The sequence below is a fragment of the Periophthalmus magnuspinnatus genome, chromosome 22, assembly GCF_009829125.3.
Source record: "Periophthalmus magnuspinnatus isolate fPerMag1 chromosome 22, fPerMag1.2.pri, whole genome shotgun sequence".
In the NCBI taxonomy this organism is placed as follows: Eukaryota; Metazoa; Chordata; class Actinopteri; order Gobiiformes; family Gobiidae; genus Periophthalmus; species Periophthalmus magnuspinnatus.
In genome coordinates, this window is record NC_047147.1 from 12,260,780 (window position 1) to 12,282,637 (window position 21,858).

Below are 21,858 nucleotides of genomic sequence, written 5' to 3' on the forward strand. Positions count from 1 at the left end.
CTGTTTTACCAATGTAGAATTTTGCCATGTGGGGTACAGCCTCATGTGACTTTATGTGCTGACTGGAGTTTTTTTTATAGGGTTTGTTAAAAATAAGTATTTTAACAGAGCTCTTGTATTCAGAATGATTCACAGTTATGTTTTGATCTTCATCTGACAGATTTATTCTTCTAATTGTGCTCAATATATAGAGAACTGAAAATGCCTAAGAAACATGAGTGAATAAATACACTGATTCATTATTTAGACCAATTAAAAAAAAAAAAAAAAAAAAACCCATAGTGTGCATAATCACGTTGTTTATTTGGTCAGTTTCACTTATTATAATTTCTTCCTTGTTAAGTTTATGTTGTAGATCTGTATTTTGCAGATCTAACCAAAAATATTCCATAGGAGCAATTATTACCTCCTTTCATTTATGCACCTCCAGCCCCTGTGGGGCGCTGTGGTTTAGATGTTTGGAGTGGAAACCCCAGGTTTAAAGGGAGGAAGGTATCAGAAGGTGGAGAGGCATATGCTTTTTGATTGTGTCTATGGCTGTTCCACTGTGTTGGCAAAGGTGAGCAAAAAAATGAATTTGAACTACTAATTGCTGGACTAATTTTGGTACTTTGGCAACTTTGGCAGGCACATATGCTCAAAGACTCCTGTACACCCTCAAGCAGTAGTGGCTGTTGACAAGGCAAATTAGCCTCTGCAATATTCCTTTCTGATTTATGAATTAAATGTCATTGCAAAATTCATTGTAATTGAATCAAAACTTTGAATTTCTTCTCCAAACAACAAAATATTCTGCAACATATTATCCAGCTGACCCAGTTGACCTGTTCATATTTCAGTGTTCCTTATAAAAACAAATACTATGCACTGTAACTTATGATTTTTAAACATAAACTGATGCCTGTCAGAAAAATCACGATTAGTTAGCCTGATATTTCAAAATGGTGCAGGCAGAATTACACGGTTCGTGCATTCACAGATTGAAAAGCATTACTCATTCAACATGGTTTTCACTTTTTTTTTTTTTTTTTTATGTCCCATCCTCCTGCTGGTCCACTGAGGGTACCACAGTGACTTTTGTTATTTTGCACATGAGTTTTGGTAAACCAACTTAATCACCCCAATCTTCACTCATCTGCTCCGCGCCTCTCACTCCGGCACCCATGGCACCCATGGCACCCTCAGCTGGGGTAGTCTGACTAGGACCTTTCTCTGCCTCTGTCTCACACAATTTACAAGTGCTATTGTTGTCAAAATATGTCAGTTTTTTCTCCTGGCCCCCACGGCTTCTTCACTGTGAAAAAGGTTTCTTGTATGTCCTGCAAAAACATGTATTTTTTAGACTTACTGTGCAGTGTGCACGTGTGTAAATATTTCATGCTTTGATGACCAGTCAAGCAGATACGTTCTCATGAGAATATAAGTCTTCATACACAGAGAGATCAGTTCAGGCACAAATTCAAGTCAAATATATATTTTTTTTCTATCAAAAAAAGTTGGGGTTGAACTAGGATAGCATCTACATATATAAGCCGCTATGCTGTGTATGTACGGTCCTCAGATGACTCCATTTTACGAATGAGGAAGATGTTTTTCAGACTTCATTGTGTTTCGTCTGAAGTGCTATCAGTATTTTTTGCATAAAATAGAATTCACTATAAATCCTTTCAAGTCCAGTGAGAGCCGATTCTATAGCTGTAGACACTAATGTTACAAAGGAGATGAGCCAGTGCTGTTTAGTATGTTCTGTGACAGGCTTTTCTAATGGCTGAAGCCTTTGGCAGGCTCTGGCTCTGGGTGGTGTGTGTCTGCCAGCTTGTCGGTGAGAGGGGTCTTCTGGAGATTTGTCCTCCTCTGTCTCTCTGAGCTCAGACATAGCTGTGTTCTGTTGTTATGAAGCCGCATGTTGGAGATGGGTAGTGTTGTTCAGTAGAGCTCCCTCTGTGAAGAAGGCTTTGGAAAAGTATTATACCTCACCTCACTGTCACTAATCAAATATAATGGCACTAAGTAAATTGTTATGAGGGTGATGGGGTGGTGATCTTTGGGTCAGTGATACGGCTGTGCAGATAATGGAATTTTAGTTACACTTCTGATTGTTGCTGTAATCAACTACAGAATTGTGTAATTGAGTAATAAAAATATTAACATTAATTAAATGTGCATGTATGTGTTACAGACATGTTTTGCAAGTGTGCATGTTGTCCAACCAAGTATACACCTTCAGTAAGCATTGCAAGTGTTCAACTTTGGGAAAATGGAGCTACAGCTGCTTAGTTGTGCTTGTGTAGTGCTTGTGTCTCAAATTTCATAGGCCTCTTTCTTTTTTTGTTTTTAATTTGTACGTTCCATGTTTGTTTTGACTCAAACAGACCATTAATTTCTCTGATTGGTTAATCTGCCTGCCATTCATGCCCATTCATGTCCTGCTGAAGTTTGAAAATTATTATGATGTGCTTTAGTAACTTTTCTACTTGTTGAAGTGATTACTACTGTCACTCAACTTCTCAAAAGCACACAAATACAACCATAGAATTATCTGCCTTTTTTCTTATGTGAAAACAAGAAGTAATCTTCAAATAAACAGCGCCGTGGTCTAGAATACCAATCACTTTCAAAAGTGCCTGTCATATTGCTGTCCTCTGTAACAGAACATCTTAAATGCCAGAGCTCTCCTTACCAGTGTACGCTTGTGTTGTCAGATGATTAAATATGAGGAAGTTGTTATCACAGAGCAGCAGTTTGGAAAGGCCTTGGTTCTGCATGGAGAGCTGGCGAATTACTATTTCATTGCGGTCCCATTGTCTGACAAGTGAAAGGGAAAATATGTAAATGAGAATAAGCTTTATAGTGAATTGGGGTTTATTATTAAAACAGCACATGTGAGCAGAGAGAGACCGCCATTCTAAAGAGGAGTGGTCACAGTGGTACTGGACAGTTAGACAGTGGGGGCCAGGGCTGTGATGCATCTGAATGTGACACACACTGCTGTCAGAAAAGATCATTTAGAATGACTGTTATCACCAAAGAACTACAGGATTAAATAAGTTCACCGCAAGTTCAGACTAAACTATGGGTTTTACAATTACTTACACGTCTTGGGATTACGAGTCTGTAGTTTAAATGGATCTTGCATTGGTTAGAAGAGTAAGAGGATTTTCTAAACGTTCAGATTTCCCCATATTCATGCCAGCTCATTAGTGGCACAGTGGCAAAGGGATTGTAAATCTCACCACAAAGCCACAAGGTCTGGAGTTTGATTCCCAGTACAAATGTGGAGTTTACGTCACATAGACATTTCCCTTGTCAATCTAAAATATATAAAAAGAGACCAGTTGTGCTGTTCCACAGTTTCTGATAGATTGCCCCAGCAGCACTGAACCGTGGGTTAAATGCAGTGGACACATTTCCTACATTCTATGACCGTAGCATACACCTATGGTCGCTTGGTCTGTGGTCTAGATATTTAACAGTTAGGATGAGTTTTAATGACAAGCAGCTTTTAGTGAGAATTTGACACGTATACACATTTTGATACCAAAAAATAAAAAACGTAATCTTCAACATGCACAATAGAACACCATTATAAAAACTATTGAGGAAAGATTAAACTTTTCCTATTCATATATTGTTTTCAGTGTCAATACCCGTTCAAATTAGTATTTTTGTGTTGCATCAACCTCATGCAGAACAAAATTCAGTTAGCTCCCAAATAGTTTACTGGTCTATACTCATCCCTCTTGTATATGTTCATTTATGTTTCAATTTAAATATTTATACATTTGAACGAAAGGTTTTTGCACTTTCTACTTTACATACATAACAAGCATGTCAAGTAGAAAGTGCATGTAATCTTGCAATTCTTCAGTGTATAGTGAGATTACTTTCTTTCTCAGATAGAGCAATAGTCACATGAAGGTAAACATAACCCAGAGGTCTTCAGTGGCAGAAGAACCGCCAATATCGACCTGCCCTACTGTGAGGCAAGAATTCTAAACTTCGCTCCAACACCTCCAAAACCTTTGTCGAAAGCATAGCACTAGTGTCTAACCTAACTATAAAACAACACCACAGCTCTAATCACACAGTATTCTTCTGAGATGTTCATATTGGGTGTCAGAATCTGCTCCTTGCTGTTGCTGTTGTTTGGGAGCCTCAGTAGAGTTTTCGTGCGAGGACAGTACAGAGGATTTAGCTGCCTGTCACAGCACCCCACACACTTGTGCCTCTTAAGCAAAAAGATGAGACTCTGGCCCTCAGTCAGTATACTACATAACACTGTCACAATAGTTTACACCACGGCTCCTATAAATATACCAGGGGCAGTGTGAATATGAGGTAGGAATATGATTGGAAGATATGCAAAAAAGTTAGAAGCGCAGGTGTCCCAGAACATGATTATGTATTGTAGTTGCGATTTGGTACAAGTCTGTTGCTAGGGGGTGCAGAAAAATGACAAAAGACATAAAATTTGATATTAAATTGAAACTAACAACCTACCATTTTGGAAAGAAAGGTATATTAAGTTTCAGTCCTGTTATGCTTAATGTACCTGTCCACCTACTCCTCCTATTGGCCAGCCCCTGTCATCCATGAGTGATTGACAGGTGGATTCAACCAAGCACAGTGAGGTGTGCACTCTCAAAATCGTTGCAAAAAGAAAAGCGATTTGACGAACAAGAAATTAAACCTTGGCAGTAAGAAATTTGTGCTATGCAACTTTTTTGTTTGGTTTTGTTTTTTTTCCTTTATCGCCCACTTACGCATATGTAATTTTCTTTCCTTGCAAAAAGAACCAGTTCAAGATATCTTATGTTTTTTTTGGAGATTGCATCATCTGAAAGTGTTATTTTTGCTAGTAGTAGTTTTAAAGGGAAAGGTCAGCAATAAAGCTAGAAAAAAAATCCAATACTACTACTGCTACTTCAAACATACACAGAAACGGTTCTTTGAGATGTGTTTTCTAAAACTATAAATCATAATTGGCCAGCGTGGCATTGTCCAGCTTGACATTTCCAGCTGCGTATGAATCTGATGGTGAATTGATTTGTCATTTGTCGGGTCCATAGCGGCTGTGACGTGGACAGTGATCGAGTGAAGCTCCGAGAGATTCCTTTGTCATTATGGCATAAGCTCTGCAGTGTGATGAATGGTACGGAGGAGGTCAGGAGGCTGCACAAACCTGGGCCAAATGTCAACTGTGTTTTGACTCTCTCTGTTCTTTTACTGCCCAGAGTTCAGGCATTTACATAGAGCTCATGTTAAATGTATAGCAGCAAATCGGGAGGGAAATATTGGACTTTTCACAAGCCGTAGTCTTAGTCTTCTGCTGCGTCTAAAAGGAATGAAATGTGCTGTTAGCTTTTTGTCCAAGTTGTGGTTCATTTGATGAGTAGTCTAATCTCATCTTGCTGAAGAAAAATAAGCATATTATTATTCATGAAGAAAAATAAGAATATTTTTATTGGTGGAGAAAAATAAGCATATTATTATTATTATTACTGTTATGTGTTAATGAATGTGCTCAAATTAAAATTCAAATTAAGTAAAATAAAGATTACCCAATTATTTTTGTATGTAGAATACTTCAGTTTGTGGCGTTGTTTTAATATATATTATGCCTCAAAGTTAGCATTAGCATTAGCACTGAGATACCTTCTTTCTAAACACAGAAGTGTCCCTGGGAGAAGTATTGATTTTGTGTGTAGTGTTTAACATGTTATCAGTGACATCCACCCGCGGCTCCCTGTCCACTACCTGATTTTTTTTATTTTTCATTTTTTTGCCTCATAAAAATTGGACAAGGAGAATAGCCTGTTTGAAGAAATGGACTAGCGTTCTGCTCCAGCCAAGTGAAACTCAAGGCTAGCGGTTATAGGGGCGAATTTGGAGCTGAGTTCCATATTTGAAATTTTGACGACGAGTATCATAGCAACCAAAGAGCCAATCCAGAGCGAGACTGATGAAGGTAACGCCCCTTCCGGACCACACGACTGGTTTAGCGACCTTGGGGAAAGAAGGCACCTGATTGGTTATTGATGTCTATATCTTGATCTATGGACACAAAAGCAAAATAAAAAACCCGGGATCATGTAGAGCGGGTTAATACGAGCATTTTAAGACCAAAATGATGAAGCTCACTGCAGCAGTTAAAGAGAGAGGTGTGACAATTTTTTTTTTTTGTGATCAAATTTTTTATTGTTTACATAATAACAGCAAAAACACAATCCCCCCCCCCCAAAAAAAAAAAACAAAAAAAAAACAAACAAAAAAACAAAAACAAAACACACATCCCGAGCTCATGGTGATATCCTACCCCCCCTCCCTGGGCTCCATATGTACAAGATGGAAAAAAAAAACAACAACAAACAAAACAATATGTATATGCATGCACATTATATGTGTATTCCTATACAATTTTTTGATGTAAAGTGAATTGGAACTAGAGTCATTGGAGCCTGAGGTGCACCCATGATAACTTCTTCTCTGGAACACGACAGCTAGCACGATGTTAGCTATGTCCATTTATCCACAGTCTATGGGAAATAGTGACAGGAACAGTGAGGTTGCTGGGAGCTGTTGTGCACTAAGCCTATTGAAGTCCCTAACAAATAAAGTTATTTTGCTTTGATGGATAGAAATTGAAAAAAAAAAAGTAAAAATGGCAAAATTTTGTTGCCATATAACCACTGAGCCCCTTTTTCCAAATGCCTTGCCCAGGTAGGGGATGATACTCAAAACCTGGTGGTAAAGGGAGTGGAAGAATTTTGCGCAAATCGGAACGGAAAGGTTGTTTTTTTATTTAGTTGATAAATCTTGACTATGGCTTATGATGCAGTATCTCTTGGGGTTACACACTGTTCTGACTTTTGTGTAGCTTTTTCAAATGAAAGTATGAACTATTGATAGTGATACTGCATGTTGCAAGAAGGAAAAAAAATACACCAGTTTTTTCTTCTTTCTTTATAGGCCATAGGCTAACACAATACACAATTCCACATTATTCTAAAATCTGCATATACACAGCAGAGAATAAAACTATTGCTTATCTTGCTGTTTTAATGCTTTTGATCATGTTATGGCATTGTGTCTCCCAAGAACACGGAAAACATATAATTCATGAATATGTATTTCTGGTTCAAATATGGAAAATGAATTTCTTTTGCTTTTTCCTTCCATACAAAGGCAGTAAATGACCTATGTCTTTCACAACCAGAAAATAATGGAATATTCTGCACTCAATGACTTCTGTCGTTAAGAAAATAAGAAAGACTTGGGTGTACTGTCATTTATTTACAAGTCTGTGGGAGGATTTGAGTCAGGCACTAAAGGGTAGTGGGCACAAAACAGAGACAAAAAAATAAATGTAATGGTGCTCTGCGCAAGTTTTCCGATGGAGAGTCTGTCACTGCTACTGCTACTGCTTTGCCTGGAATGTTCCATAGTACTCCATAAACCTATGAATCTTACACGTATTCATATGCAAGTGTTGATTGTGCTAACAGATGCTTGCTTGTCTCCATGGAGTGCCACGCCATTATGCAGAACATTCCAGGCAAAACAAAATCACCATGGAGAAAAGAAGGTTTCAAACCCCCTCATCAGCCAACACTAAAAGTCATCATTTTGCATTTGTCCATAAATTTCAGTACCAGCCCGAAATTGAAATTGTTAGTTGTGTGGATCTGAACCACCATCTGGATCCAATATTATTGATACCACCCACTGAAATGTGTCAAAACAGGGCCAGGTTTTTGTTGTGGCAGAGAATAATGATGAGTTTGTCGATATTTTATGAATTTTCATGTTTACACAGAAGCAGATAGAATTTGATGTCATTCTGTTTGCATTGGGCATTGTGTTAGTAAAAGGTTTTCATGACCTTTTGTGATTTTCCTCCATCGTCTATAATGATAATGTGACAAGTAGTGAAAGTAGTGAAAATGGGGAGCTATCACTTGCTCTGACTTAAATACAGGTTAGCGAGTGAAGCGCCACTATTATATCAAATTGGACTCTTTTATCTACAATGTGATGTCGAGGCTATTCTCATCTATTCCACTCTGTCATTCCGTTTTTGTAACACATTTCTGAACTGTATCTGTAAGGTTGACACAATTGATACTCAGATACAAATTGTGAAAATAGCATTAAGAGTAGATTGAATAAAGTCTTGATAATGAAACACATAATGTAAATAACACAAATTTGACCTTTCAGCATGGACTTGATCTAAACCAGAGCTAACATCAGGCCATGTGATATTGGTAGTTTTCAGATTGGAGGCAAGAGCGACTTTTTCCTATCGATTACATTGTACTAGTTTATCATAATGTATTCAAAAAGTAAATTCACAAAGGTTGAATGTGCTAATTTCTATGATTGACTAGAGCCTGTATTGCAACACAAATCTCCATTGGTATTAAATCTGTATTGAATATTATTGGCCTATAAAATGTTGTGATTTAATCTAAAATCCAGCAATTGGAGAAATTATTATTCTTTTATGTAGAAAAGGTCTAAATGCTAACTGGTCACACTTTTATTTATATATATATATATATATATATATATATATATATATATATATATATATATATATATATATATATATATATATATATATATATATATATATATATATATATATATAATCGCTTTGCCACCTTCAAGGCACCCAAAGCACTAAACTAAACCTAGGAATCATTCACCTATTCATCCACCAGTGAACGCTGACACTGGGGGCAAGGTGAGTTAAATGTCTTGCCCAAGGACACAATGACGACATCCGACTGCGGATCAGTGGATCTGATCTACCATTGATGTTTATTTTGAGAATGGGATTTGAACCGCCATCTTTCGGATCAGTGGACAAACACACTACCAGCTGAGCCACTGTCGCCCCTTGTATCTATCATTTTATTTTTTTATAGTTTACAAATCTGTATTATGCATCAAGCATTTTCCTTAGTTTCAAAACGAGTTTTCATCCCTTTCTGAATTTTAATACCTTTTACTCCTCCACCCAGGGGTGTAGCACCACATTCTGGGCCCTAGATAAAAATCATCTTGGGGGGGCCCGCGCTACATATTGTATTATGAAAAATACATGTTACAGACTTTGTGAGGGGCCCCTCCCTGCACTGGGCCCGGGGTAAACTGTACCCCCCCCCCCTGTACCCCCCCCCCCCCCCCCCCCCCCCCCCGCCCCAGTCCAACACCCCTGCCTCCACTAATAGATCCTACTTTTAAATGTCACACAAACCAATTAACACCAAACTAGTTCGGTAACAGCGACGTGATGCTCAAGTGACGCATTCGCTAAAGCAGATTAAACCATCCATTGTGTTTATAATTGCCCCGCTCCGCCGAAAATGTCAATACCCCTCTCAATTCTTACAGACGAAATCGGGGATTGCCTTGCTCTACAATGAGGAGACCAACAATACCTACGATGTCTGCCTGAAATTGACCAAAGAGGCTTTAACCATTCAGAGGCTGGATGTGGTGTGCACGCAAGGCAGCGAATCCCATGTCAATGTAAGTCGCATTGTCATTCATACTGCATTCAACTGTAAATATGCACTTCTTTTTTGACTGTTCTCGATCTCCTTTTTGCCAATAAGAAACTCTCCCCCTTTCTAAAGCACAGAACTGTTGTACTTCGAAGACAGGCGGCTGGCGGGCTGGGCTTAAGCATCAAAGTAAGTAGTTTTGATTATAAGCAGTCGGAATAAAACACCTTTGGGATGCGCAGATGCTACTTGTGTCTAAAACAGATTTGGCAACTTTGTGATTAGAGAAATTTAACTGCTCCTCACTGCGTTTTGTTGTTGATGTTTTGCTTTTCAGGGCGGCGCAGAGCACAACGTACCCGTGGTGATCTCCAAGATTTTTAAAGATCAAGTAGGTAAGAAACTTTGCTGTTTAATAGAGTAAAAGTTGCTCATTTTTAGGCATAGGATAAAATATATATCCCGGATATATGGGGCCAGGATATGAAATAATCAGTTCTGTTCTGAACTGAGAGATGTTTTCGTCATGGCCAAATGTGTTGGTCAGTCGCACACGGGGAGGCCATGAAAGATTTAAGCAAGTATCGATGCTGTTGTTATTAAAAGTTTAATTTGAACTGGAGGAAGTACACAAAGTTTTTACTCAAGTCCCTTCAGTCCAAAAGAAGGGTGAAATGAAAAATAACTGTGCTGCAAATTGTTACACAAGTAAACATGAGAAAAATGTCAATGTATCATCTTAGTACCCAAGGCGGAACTGGTTTTTAATTGCGCATGTAACAGCAAACCTAGCCTGCAACTACCACTATTGCTTCTACGACACTACTAATACTATTACTTTTACTGCTTCTTATTACTGCTAAGAAATAGGCTATGCTGCTACTGCTACTAACACTGTGATAACTTGTGGTCTGAGAGTACTACTGCTGCTGCTACTGTTTCTGCCTGTAGGTGCTTAGGGTGCTAGTTATCTCTAGAGTTGAATCAGTGCTATAATCTATCATAACATGCTGTTTTTCTGCAGGGTTAACCTCCTCTCGTGCTCAGTTAGTAGTCCATCTTCTATTGATTTCCTCCTAACACAGGCAGGGTACATTAATAGAACAGGAAATACTGTACGTTAACTCATATCCGGAGAAGATCAGGGATTTCGATGTTGCTGATTGGGTTTGGACGATTGATTTAAGCTGGAGGAGGTTTCTGCTTCTGTCTCTGTATGATGTATGAAGGGAAACGTATTTTGCTGTTAGCCTTATTTATGCAATCATGTGAAGTGACTGCATAAACGTCCTATTTAGACCACCATGTGACTGAATGAGGACTTCAGTACTTCTGGCAGTACTACTAAAATACTACTAATAATGCCTTCAGGATCTGTTTGTGAGGTCAGCCTTATCTCTTACTTTATAAGCAACCAGAACAAATTGCGAGATAAATAAGGTCAACTGGCTTAACTGTTTAGTATTCAGAAGGCGGACTGTTGGGAATGCTGGATACCACAGTGGATGTAGCCCAGTCTAGTTAGTAGTCCATACTGTCATTGTGTCCTTAGGCAAAACACTTTACCCACCTTGCCTACGTATGAATGAATGAATGGGGTGTGTGGGCGTTTGTGTGTGAATGATTGATTGATGGTGTTCAGAGGGGCCTTGGTTCTGTATATTTTCCTCATTGCAGCTGAGGCAACAGACGTATCTTACCACCAGTGAGTATGGAATAAATAATGCAAAAAAAACCAAACAACCTAAAACAACGTAGACTAACTCGTGACCAATCATTGTATTCATGTTTACTACACTAGAATACCAAGGGCTAAAACTAAAGTACCAAACCTTATCCAAACATGAACTGAAGCTGCTCTGAACTTGAATGTAAACCAGGACATCGTACTGGTCAAAACTTGAAATCTACTCACCTCAACTGAAATAAGGTTAAGAAATAAAACTTCCTCCAAATGCCTTTGTCCCAAGTGTTGTCCTTGTACCTCTAAGTCAGAAATAATGGACTGGACAACATCAAAGCAAATTTATTCACAGCATATATATTTATTTTAAAATTTTGTGCCTTCTTGTGTCCCTTTTGACTGACTCCTCCGATTGCTCTGACAGAAACACTGATTGCAGTCTCAACTATATCCCCGTGTGGACTAGAAGATCTATTATTCGGCCATGTTTTCATTAACCTTTGACTTTTTACTGTCCACAGCCGATCAGACTGGGATGCTGTTCGTTGGCGATGCAGTTCTACAGGTCAGTGCTTTTCAGTCATATCAATTTGTTGTTTTTTCAGCACGGTGTAATTTCATAGTGGAAATTAGATCATTACTTTTGTTGACAAGAATATTATCGTTTCATACATTCTCCGTAATATCGCTCATTTCATTTCTTCTAATTGGTTCTGTCTGATTCAGATTCAGGAAGCCACTAAAGATAACTTTTGATTGTGGAGTAGTTCTCACAAAAAAGTCTTATTTAATGATGAAACTCATTTAAAGTGAGTGTAAAAAGTTAATTTGAGAGCGTCTGGCAGGAGTTCGGCTTTATTGGATCTGCTGTTTATCCAGAATATCAAGTAGATCCATCGGACAGCTGAGCAATATTAAACATTCATATTGCACTTATTATAATCTGAATTGCGTTTGCCTCCACCTTTGGTTCATTATGGTGTGATGTTTATTTACAGTTTTTTTTTGAAGATTGCATTTATTTACATATTTATTATAACTCTGCCAGAGGGGGCTGCGGTTTCAAATATTCATTGCTGTAATATTGTAAGTGACTCTCTCTGTCTCTTTCTCTCACTCTCTCTCTTTCTCTTCATCTCTCTGTTTAGGTCAATGGCATTAATGTAGAGCACTGCACTCATGAGGAAGTGGTGAGTAGCGTTTCATTTTTAAAATTGCAAAATGTGAAAATAAACATTTGTTAAATATTATTCACTTTGATAGAATTCAATTTGGAGCGAGATGTTTCAGTAAAAGCCCCAGTGAGAAGTGGAATGTTTGTGGTTCATATTTCCTGCCTGAGATTATGTGTTTGGTGGTAGACTGAGAGACCGTAGCGACAGAACAGGAGCCACGTTACTTGTCAATCAGCCCTGGGACAGCTACGGCTACATAAGAACCAATGACTGTAGAGTTAAAGCACTTGATTGTGAAGCAGCTGTGATCCAAAGAGAATCGTTTTGTTCTATTATACAGCTGTTATTACTACTGTTTTAGCTACTTATGCGGTAAAGTTAGTTTATATTCTAATTTGATGATAACTTTCTGATGAAAAGTTTCTGTAGTTCTCAAAGAATGTTGTGTTTTTTACATCGAATAGCTTTAATCGAGTTACTTTTCCACCTCTCTGAATGCTCACAGATCAAATGAATTTACATAAAAAGCAGACAAAACTGAGACAGTTGTATACAATCAAAATGGTGTGGAAGCATTCATGTTTTTGGCAATACATCAAAGCCATGCAAAACAATGGAGCAGTCTATAATCAGAGGGTCAGTTACTGTTTATCGCCTCTCTCCAACTGAACCCATAAACAACAAACCTACCACATCCTCTATATAGACTGTTTAGAAGCTGATTTCTCTTTCAGTTCAAAAGCAGATAGTCCTCCATATTCGTCGGCAGAGGAATTAAGGCGTGTAATATTTTGATCCACTCACAAAATGTCATTCACTTGTTTGCGGTGAGTTTTTCTGTTTGAACACTTGATCACGTCTGTCAGCCTTCTCCTCCTCTCAGCTCAGACAAGCTGTTCACTGTCTTCTCTGCACCTCTACTGCATCAAAACACACAATAAACACTTTCTCTTCACTAACTGGGCTGTAAAGGCAGACTATCCCGCCCAGAGTTGACAGATGGGGAAGAAGAAGGACGGCAAAGATGACAGAAGAGAGGATTTGGGATTCACAAAGATCACCTTGAAGATTTGGAAACCTCATATGACAGTAGATTGGGATTTGTGATTTCAAATTGCCCTCTGAGCAAGAATGGGATAGATGTCGTCTTAGCTGCGTCCTAATCGTGACTAATTGGTGTGTACAATCTCTCCGCCATAATCGCCTTAAACTAATCAGAAGGATTCAATAAATAGTTATGGGTTATTAAAGGTGCACTATATAACTTGCTCTCCCAACACAAAGGCTAAAGTCTAACATAAGTCTCTGTTAGCTGAACAGAAAGTGTCCTACAAACAGGTAACTCGAATATGACAGATCAGGCAGATAAACAACTAAGGAATATATGTCTTTATTAAAAGCAACATAAATGTCCTTCAAACTGGGAAAATCTCTAATAGAAAACAGACTGGGTATAAACTCAGAAACAGGCCCAAACTGGGAATGATTCAGAATCAGATTACAGCATGCACAACAACAGGATTCATACAGATGCAGAACTTGAGTGTCTCTCTTGAGTGGTCAACACTCCAGCGAAGACTGAATGAGCAGAGGGAGTGTATATATAGACTACCCTGGGATGATTAGGGAATGAGGGAAAAACAGGGAGGAAAATGCCACAACGTTAATTATAGAATGGATTCAGAATGTCATAAAGGTCAGAAATACAAAAAGAAGTTATTAAATTAGGTTGAGAATTTACCCCTGAACTGATCCATTGCCATCTGACTCCATCGATGAGCTCTTTATCTTTGCCACTATGAGATATGACCACCCCTATCGTACAGTACTCGCAGACATATAATCTCATAGAATTTATATCCCTGTTTAAAGTCTATTAAAGTCCTCATCTCTCCTCTCTATCTTGTTCAATCGTTCACTTTTGCAGTTTATGGTTTGACATTAACTCTGCTCCTCTATAACATTACCTTTTTATCACTCCATCTCGCCGTCTATATCCCTCTATCTCTCACTTCCATCTGTGGCAGGTACATCTCTTGCGAACTGCTGGAGACGAGGTCACCATCACCGTGCGCTACCTGCGAGAAGTGCCATCTTTCCTCAAACTGCCTCTAGGTACCATTGCCACACTTTTATAACCGTGTGAATCCACTCTGAAACTGCAATTTGATATGGCACTAAAAGAATATGCCACCTTTATAGGATTTTGGGGGCTAGACTTAACACGTTAGTTTATTTCGTGGTTATAAATTGTCCTGTTCACTGGCCTGGCACGAGCTGTAATGTCAGAAACACCCACAGCCTTTGGTCATGATGTACAGTAAAGCGGCTCAAAGTGATGAAAAAAAAAAACTTGAACTACCCGAGCGGAGACACTAAGAGGTTAGGGATGGGGGATGTGTGGCCAAGATAAAAATGGGGGAGATAAGAGGGAGAAGCCACATGGTGTGTCGAAGAAAGAAAGATTGAATGACATTCACAATGACAAAAAGTAGGACAGCCAAGGCAGTTCTGAAAGTGCAATGTAAGATTTGGCAAACTTCTGGTCCCTGTTGAGGCATATTAATCAAAAATATCACTTTGGAAAATTACAGCTGTTACATTTAAAGGTACAGTAGGTAACTTTCTGGAGGTGGCACATCATCTGCATGGTAATAGAAAGTTAAAACCATGCGTAAAAACATCCTCCATGGACATAGATTAGTTTCATGCTATACTTTGGAAGGTTATAGCAGAACAGCATTTATATTGAAGGTTTCAGGTTTGTGGAAATCCCAGCCCACTCAGTTTTTCAGTGGACTAAACACACCCAAAAAAAGCAAAAAACATGCTTTTATTTTTGTGATTGTTTTTTATTATTATTATTTTTTTGGCTTGAAAATTACATACTGCGGCTTTAATTATACTTTTACATAAAGGTGCTACTATTGCTTAAATACTACAAAAACAACTGTACAACCAAATCTAAGTAGTTGTTAAACACGATAATTACTTCTCAAAAACTACTTTGACTATTACTACTATTTTTCATTGTTCTGAAAAATGAAAAAATAGGAACTGCAATTATACTTTGGAGAGGATATGAGAGTGGACCTCAAATCATGAAGAAAATTCTCAGCTTTGCAGAGCTCATTACCTGTTACTTCCTGTTCCATCATCTGGCCTATTTCCCCTGGTATTGTGCATGGACCACTGTGCATCCCTGAAGGGCTGCCCACTCCACAGGAGGGATGCGAGATTTGAAATTGCATTGTATAATATATTTTTATGAAGAAACCCACAATTTTCTCTTCAACGTGAATTTATAATGATTTGGATTTATTATTTAGCATGACAGAAATTGGAAGATAAAATGAGTACTATTATGTTCATCTGTTTACAAAAATGTATCTCATTTTTTTTAAATAGGAAAAAAAAAAGTTTGTTACCAATCTGGATTTCATCAAGGAGATATACAATATTTTTATTCTACTGAAATACAATTGGCTTTTGAAACATTTGCTATAATGTGGCTTTCAGAGTGATGAAAATTAGAATCGCCATAGCGATTAATAATTCAAAACAAGATAGGCTAGAAGTTGTCAAAATGTCTCCCTAAACTGAAACTGAAATCCATGAATACAAAGAATAAAAAAAAGTTTGATATGATTTTATTTTTATGGCGCTTACCTGTTTTTATGAATTAACTTTTAGCCTACACTATAGCAGCACCATTCACCTCAGCTGAAACAAAAAGCAGTTTGCGAGTGTTAACATTCACAAAGACGGCGTAGTTTGGCTGTAGGCGACGTCTGCTTAGCTTCAGAATAAACCAGTGCAGGTTGTATCCGCTCTAAGCCTTCTCTTTGTTTCACGGTGGCACAGACTGGAGCAGAGGCAGCCAGGAGTGCTTTACTTTGCCACATTTTACCGAAGTGTGACCAGAACCAAAGCCAGCCTCAGCTCATATCAAAGGACAGCATTTGTCTCCCCTGGACACTGATCCTCACTCCCAGGCAGCACCAAAGTCGATAATAATTCTTAAATTTAGAAAATGAAACTGTGCGGCACAGTTTGAGGCTTAAATACACCTTTTCACTACAGATAGCGCTTATTTTTGAAAAGAACATAATTGATAGCTCGATGTGGGGTTGGATTGAGTGTTAAGCAGTGACTGTGTGCGTGAATCTGCATGTTTTTGTTGTAGGTTCTCCAGGGCCGTCAAGTGATTACAGCAGCCGTGTCTCATCTCCGCTCTTCGACAGTGGGGTGCATTTGAACGGAACAAATGCGGTAAGTACCAAAGATATTACTCACTGACTATTGATAGCAAGTTTGGTTAGAGTTGTAACCTCTCGCTGCTTATTTGACGTGAGATATCCTATTTGCATTAATATTTTTTATAGCACTTTTCTGGACACTCAGGGTCACCAAACAAAAGCATTAATATACAAAAGTAAAAAATATACAGTAAACCGTTAAAACCATGCAGTTAAGGCAGGACAAGTGCAGCTCTAGTCTGGTGGCGTGGTGGAGTGAATAGGCCAGTCGAAACAAATGAGTTTTGAGTTTTGATTTGAAGTGTGGGAGTGAGTCAGTGTTGCGGAGGTCAGGAGGGAGTTTCCTCCAGAGCTGAGGAGCAGAACGGCTGAAAACTCTGCTCCCCATGGTGACGAGGCTGGCAGAGGGAACAGATAGCTGCAGAGGGAGCGGACGGGTTTGGCAATGTGGTGGAGCTCAGAGAGATATAGAGGTGCAAGATTGTGCAAGACTTTGATTGTGAGGAGCAGGATTTTGTATTGAATGCGGTGTGTGATGGGGAGCTATTGGAGCTGTTGTAGGATCAGGCGGTGCGTGTGATGATGCAGGCAGCTGAGTTTTAGACCAGTTGAAGTTTGCAGAGAGTTTTTTTGTTTTAGACCAAACAGATGAGAGTCGCAATAATCCAGATGAGAGGTGGCAAGGCTCTGAACAAGAATGGCAGTGGACTCTGGAGTAAGGGAAGGGTAGAGGCGGTGGATGTTGTGGAGGTGAAAGTGAGCAGAGCCAGTGATGCTGTTGATATGAGAGGTGAAGGAGTGATATCTATCGAGGATGACACCCAGACTCTTTACCTGAGGGAAGGAAAGATGGAGGAGCCGTCAATGGGAACAGAGAACGGATTCATCTTGTTTAGGGTGGAATTGGGGCCTACAAGAAGAAGTTCAGTTTTATTGATGTTGAGTTTGAGAAACTTTGAGATACACCAGGATTTAATTTCATCCAGCACAGTTGATTAAGAAGGAAGTTGGAAGCATGGGGTTTGGTTTCCTGGAGAGGTAAAGCTGGGTGTCATCCACATAGCAGTGGATATAGTGTGTCTGGAAAATGTAGAGGATGAACAGCAGGGGATCAAAGACAGAACCCTGGGGGACACCGGTAGTGATGGAGACTGGATGAGAGGTGAAAGATTTGAGTTGGATGAACTGGGTGCTGTCGGAAAGATAGGAGTGAAACCAGGACAGGACTGTGCCAATGATGCTAATAGAAGAGATGGTGTTGAAGGCTGCACTTAGGTCAAGCAGGAGGAAGCCAGATTGGAAATGTTTGTACAAGTTATTGAAAGACAGAAATGAGTGGAGTTGACCAGTTTTTTCAATGATTTTTTTTTTTTTTTTAGATGAATGGAAGGTTAAAGGTGGATGGAAGTTAGTGAGGTCAGTAGGATCTGAACCAGGTTTCTTGTGAATAGGAGTGACAGCAGCAGTTTTGAGAGGTGAGGTGACAGTTCCAGGGATGAGGGAGGCATGGATTATAAGGACCAGAGATGGACAAGGGCTGTGCGAAGCAGGGGGTGGCATGAGGAGGTTTCTGAATTTCTGAATAAGGTTGGAGATTTGATTGACAGAAGGCAGGGTAAATGGTGAGAAGGGGGTAGAAGTGATAGGATCTCCAGAGGTCGATGGAGTTAGAGCAGAGGGGGTGAAAAATGAGGCCAAGGTGTTGCAGAAATCTGAAGAATAGAGAGGAGCTGGAAGAGAGTCAGGAGGTTTAGTGATGTTAGGGATGACAGAGAAAAGAACTTTGGAATTTCCTCCAGTTGAGCTGTTTAAACCGCAGAATAAGTGAATTTGGCTTTGAAAATGCTGTCTTTGTAGTGTAGTGCAATGTCTTTCTTTTTGCAGAACATTATAGTGTGAGAAGGGTTTTATTTGGAGTGAGGCAGATTGAAATTCAGTGTGACATGAGGTCAGAGAAAGGGATATAGTTTGCTTTGCAGTGGGTGACACCTAAGCAGCAGATATTGTCCAAAATATGTCCTTCTGAGTGAGTGGGGAAATTAACAAACCAAACCAAAACTGTCTAAGCTGGATGGCAAATATTTGTTGAGTGAGTTACTGGCATTGTCCAAGGGAATATTGAAATCCCCCATCAGTATGGCATTTGATGAAAGTGTGGAAATGTGTCAAAAAGGTTGCCAAGTCAGTCATAAAAATCCTTATTTGATTTTGATGTTTGGTAGATAGTGGCAACAACGGTAGGACTAGGTCCAGAAATCCAGGACTGATAGGCAGGCATATTCACAGGCGCTACTCTCCAATTCTCACAGTAGATTACCATGAACCTCACAGTAGATTCCCGGGAATTGGCCAGTGACACAAGGAAGCGAGAGGTAAGCAAAATCACACAGTCATTTTGCTGCTGCTATGTCTCCGTCAAGCACAAAGCACAGTCCAATTTACAGTCCACTAGAAGATCCTGGACAAGTTGGCCTTTGTTCCCCGGAGAGAAAATGTGGAGATGACCTAAGGTGACAGTAGTGCTGCTGACAGCAATGTTAGCCAACCACGGGACGTGGGTCAGGACATGGTGATCAGCAAGGCAACTGGTGTTTCTCTGTGGGCAGCGGGCAATGGACCAGAACGTCTTGATGGAACTGGAGTTGTCGAACTGGAAGTTCCGGCATGAGCCCCAGTGGATGGGTCTACGGCGAGGCTTGTAGAGAATGTCCGTGTGTTGGAGCAGAGCAGGCACTGGTGCATTGTGTGGATGTACTATAGAGCTGAAACTTGGTGGCAGAGTACTGGAACAGAGCTGTCGATGGATGGTGGATAAACGACAGGGCAAACCAAAGGAGTAGCAGCCACACAGAGCTAATCCACATAGCTGACAGAGGACCGTGACTTCTGCGTTAAGGTGGTAACAGCTCGGCTCGGCTGTTGCTTGGAGATGCACAACAGGTACATTAATGGAGTTCAAACACACGCACAGACATGATGATAGATTAGTAAATCGTGGTGGGATGATTATAGTAGTGTGTGACTCCCACATAGACCACAATTGCAGTGCCACAGTAGTAAAAATACTAATAACACAGTGGCGTAGTGGTAGCCTAAAACACACCAGCTCTTGATCAACCTGATGATTTTGGTTGTTTTTTTAAATGATAAAATTGTTTACTAGAAGGGAGCAAACATTGAATTTGTAACCAAAATATTGTCAACATGTAATATTGGCTATAATGTATGAATTAGTCCAAAGTAAGGCATATGAACACAAATACTATACCAACACAAAATATATACGTATTCAAAGAATCAACAGCATACAATACAAAAAAACTTAAGTAACATGATCGATGGTTCATATTTAAATTATTTCCACATTTTTTAAATGTATTTATTTATTTGATTATATTTGTATATCCATTGCAGTACAGTATACTGAATCAACTCAACCCTCACTATGGTGCACTTTTGTAATGGAGAGTTCATCACCATGGAGATTTTATTCCTTTGAGACATTAAACTTACTTATACAAATGGAGGCAAAAAGGTGATGCCAGTCATGGCACCAGATCAAGTTACAGATCAGATTTAGGAGATGAGAGACAAACATTTTTATTTTAATTATTGCCATCCTGTGGGACAGTCCAGGCAAAGTAATAACATCCACCGCCAGAAAAGTTACATTGTACACCTTTAATAATGAAATCAATATAGACCAGGGGTCACCAACCCTGTGCCCGCGGGCGCCATGTCGCCCCCAAGCCCCACATGAGTCGCCCGCAGACCGGTTCTAAAAAATAGCACAACTCACTAATGAGCTGCATCTAAAATTTAATTTTATTCTGTAGCTATTTTTTTTTATCACCCTTGCGTTTATATAGATTTAAAAATGACAATATCTTAAACATATGTTCATTATACGTGAAGTTTAGATAAGTTAATGTGAACTTTGACCTACTCACTTCCAAGGTCAGTATTGTGCGCGTGACAAAACCAGTGCTCCGCTCGCGAGCGCTGTGAGGATGCGCTGAAAGCGGTTTCTTACTCCAAAACATGGTAGAAAATAAAGAGATCACTTTCACAACGATTTAAGACTGTAAAAGAAACCTGCGTGTATCTCATCTGCGGAGCGACTGTGGTGACCGCAAAGCGACACAATGTGGAGGGACACTTCACTATGATAGTCAAATGACGCCATATTCACTACGTCTCATAAAACTCCACACTAACTACCCACGGGGACGCGCACTCCCTACGGGGACGCGCACTATGGGCAGAACAAGCCCAGAGCTAAACGCAGCTTTAGGTAAACAAAAGGCTTTTTTCACGACACCAGTGAAAAAGTCACACAACGCAACCGAGATTTATTTAAAAATATGTAAGCTTATTTTTCTTTAACATTACATAATCGATAACTTTATGAAACATGGTGCAATGTATATTATTTATGTTTTGTTAAAAAGGTTTGTGAATGGATAGTGAAAATGGGACACTTTTCCTATGAGATGTAGTGATGTGTCATCTGGAAATTTAACAATTACTAAGATTAATAAAGTTAAAGTGCTGAATACTGATATGTTTCCCTCCTTGCTCATTGTTGATAATTATTTTGAGAAATCATTAATGTGATCAGTGTCTTGCAACATGATCAGTGTGTTCACATAGATGATTATCATTTATCATTATTAATAATGTATAACTAAAGGCAAACTGAGAAAATGTGTTATTTCAGAAGAGCGTCTCAAACTGGTAGCCCTTTGTATGACTCAGTGCCCATAAAGTAGCTCTCATTTTAAAAAAGGTTGGTGACCCCTGATATAGACCAACAAACGACATTACATTTTTGGCATCTTGGAAAATGTGCAAGGAACACCAAAAGACCCACTTGATGAATAAAACTGGATTGTGGAGAAAGGAGCTCAGATTTTAGGACTGAGTCAAAATCAGAATCCAGGTGTGGTTGAGCCCCTAGGTAGATGAGGATGATGATGCATGATGGTTGGATCTCATACGCTTCTGCTGTTTTGTATTGTTCACAGAGGCAGACAGTCACAATGCTGTGGTTTTCTGGGACACAAAACAAATCTATTATTGATGGCTTTTGTAACACCTGGGCTTCGGCTGCTGCGAATGCAACAAATCTGATCTGTTTGTCCTTGTTGAGGTGAAAGCACAGATTTGAGGACAATTTCAGACAGAGGGCAGGGGCCTATGTAACTCTATGGACGATTCACTGT

General features: G+C 39.3%; 1 protein-coding gene across 3 annotated transcripts in view; it reads left to right on the forward strand.

Annotated features, from left to right (window-relative positions):
• sntg2 (syntrophin, gamma 2) overlaps nucleotides 1-21,858 on the forward strand; it is a 73,141-nt gene that overhangs the window by 14,107 nt on the left and 37,176 nt on the right. Inside the window, exons 1-8 of one of the 3 annotated variants that reach the window (XM_055231235.1) lie at nucleotides 446-559; nucleotides 9,403-9,540; nucleotides 9,648-9,704; nucleotides 9,853-9,910; nucleotides 11,721-11,764; nucleotides 12,348-12,389; nucleotides 14,402-14,489; nucleotides 16,561-16,646. In XM_055231235.1, the coding sequence (XP_055087210.1) occupies nucleotides 455-559; nucleotides 9,403-9,540; nucleotides 9,648-9,704; nucleotides 9,853-9,910; nucleotides 11,721-11,764; nucleotides 12,348-12,389; nucleotides 14,402-14,489; nucleotides 16,561-16,646 (618 nt within the window). In that variant the 5' untranslated portion in view covers nucleotides 446-454. Of the gene's footprint in view, nucleotides 1-445; nucleotides 560-9,402; nucleotides 9,541-9,626; nucleotides 9,705-9,852; nucleotides 9,911-11,720; nucleotides 11,765-12,347; nucleotides 12,390-14,401; nucleotides 14,490-16,560; nucleotides 16,647-21,858 lie in introns of those variants that run through there. The other 2 variants (XM_055231236.1, XM_055231237.1) reach the window with 2 other exon arrangements.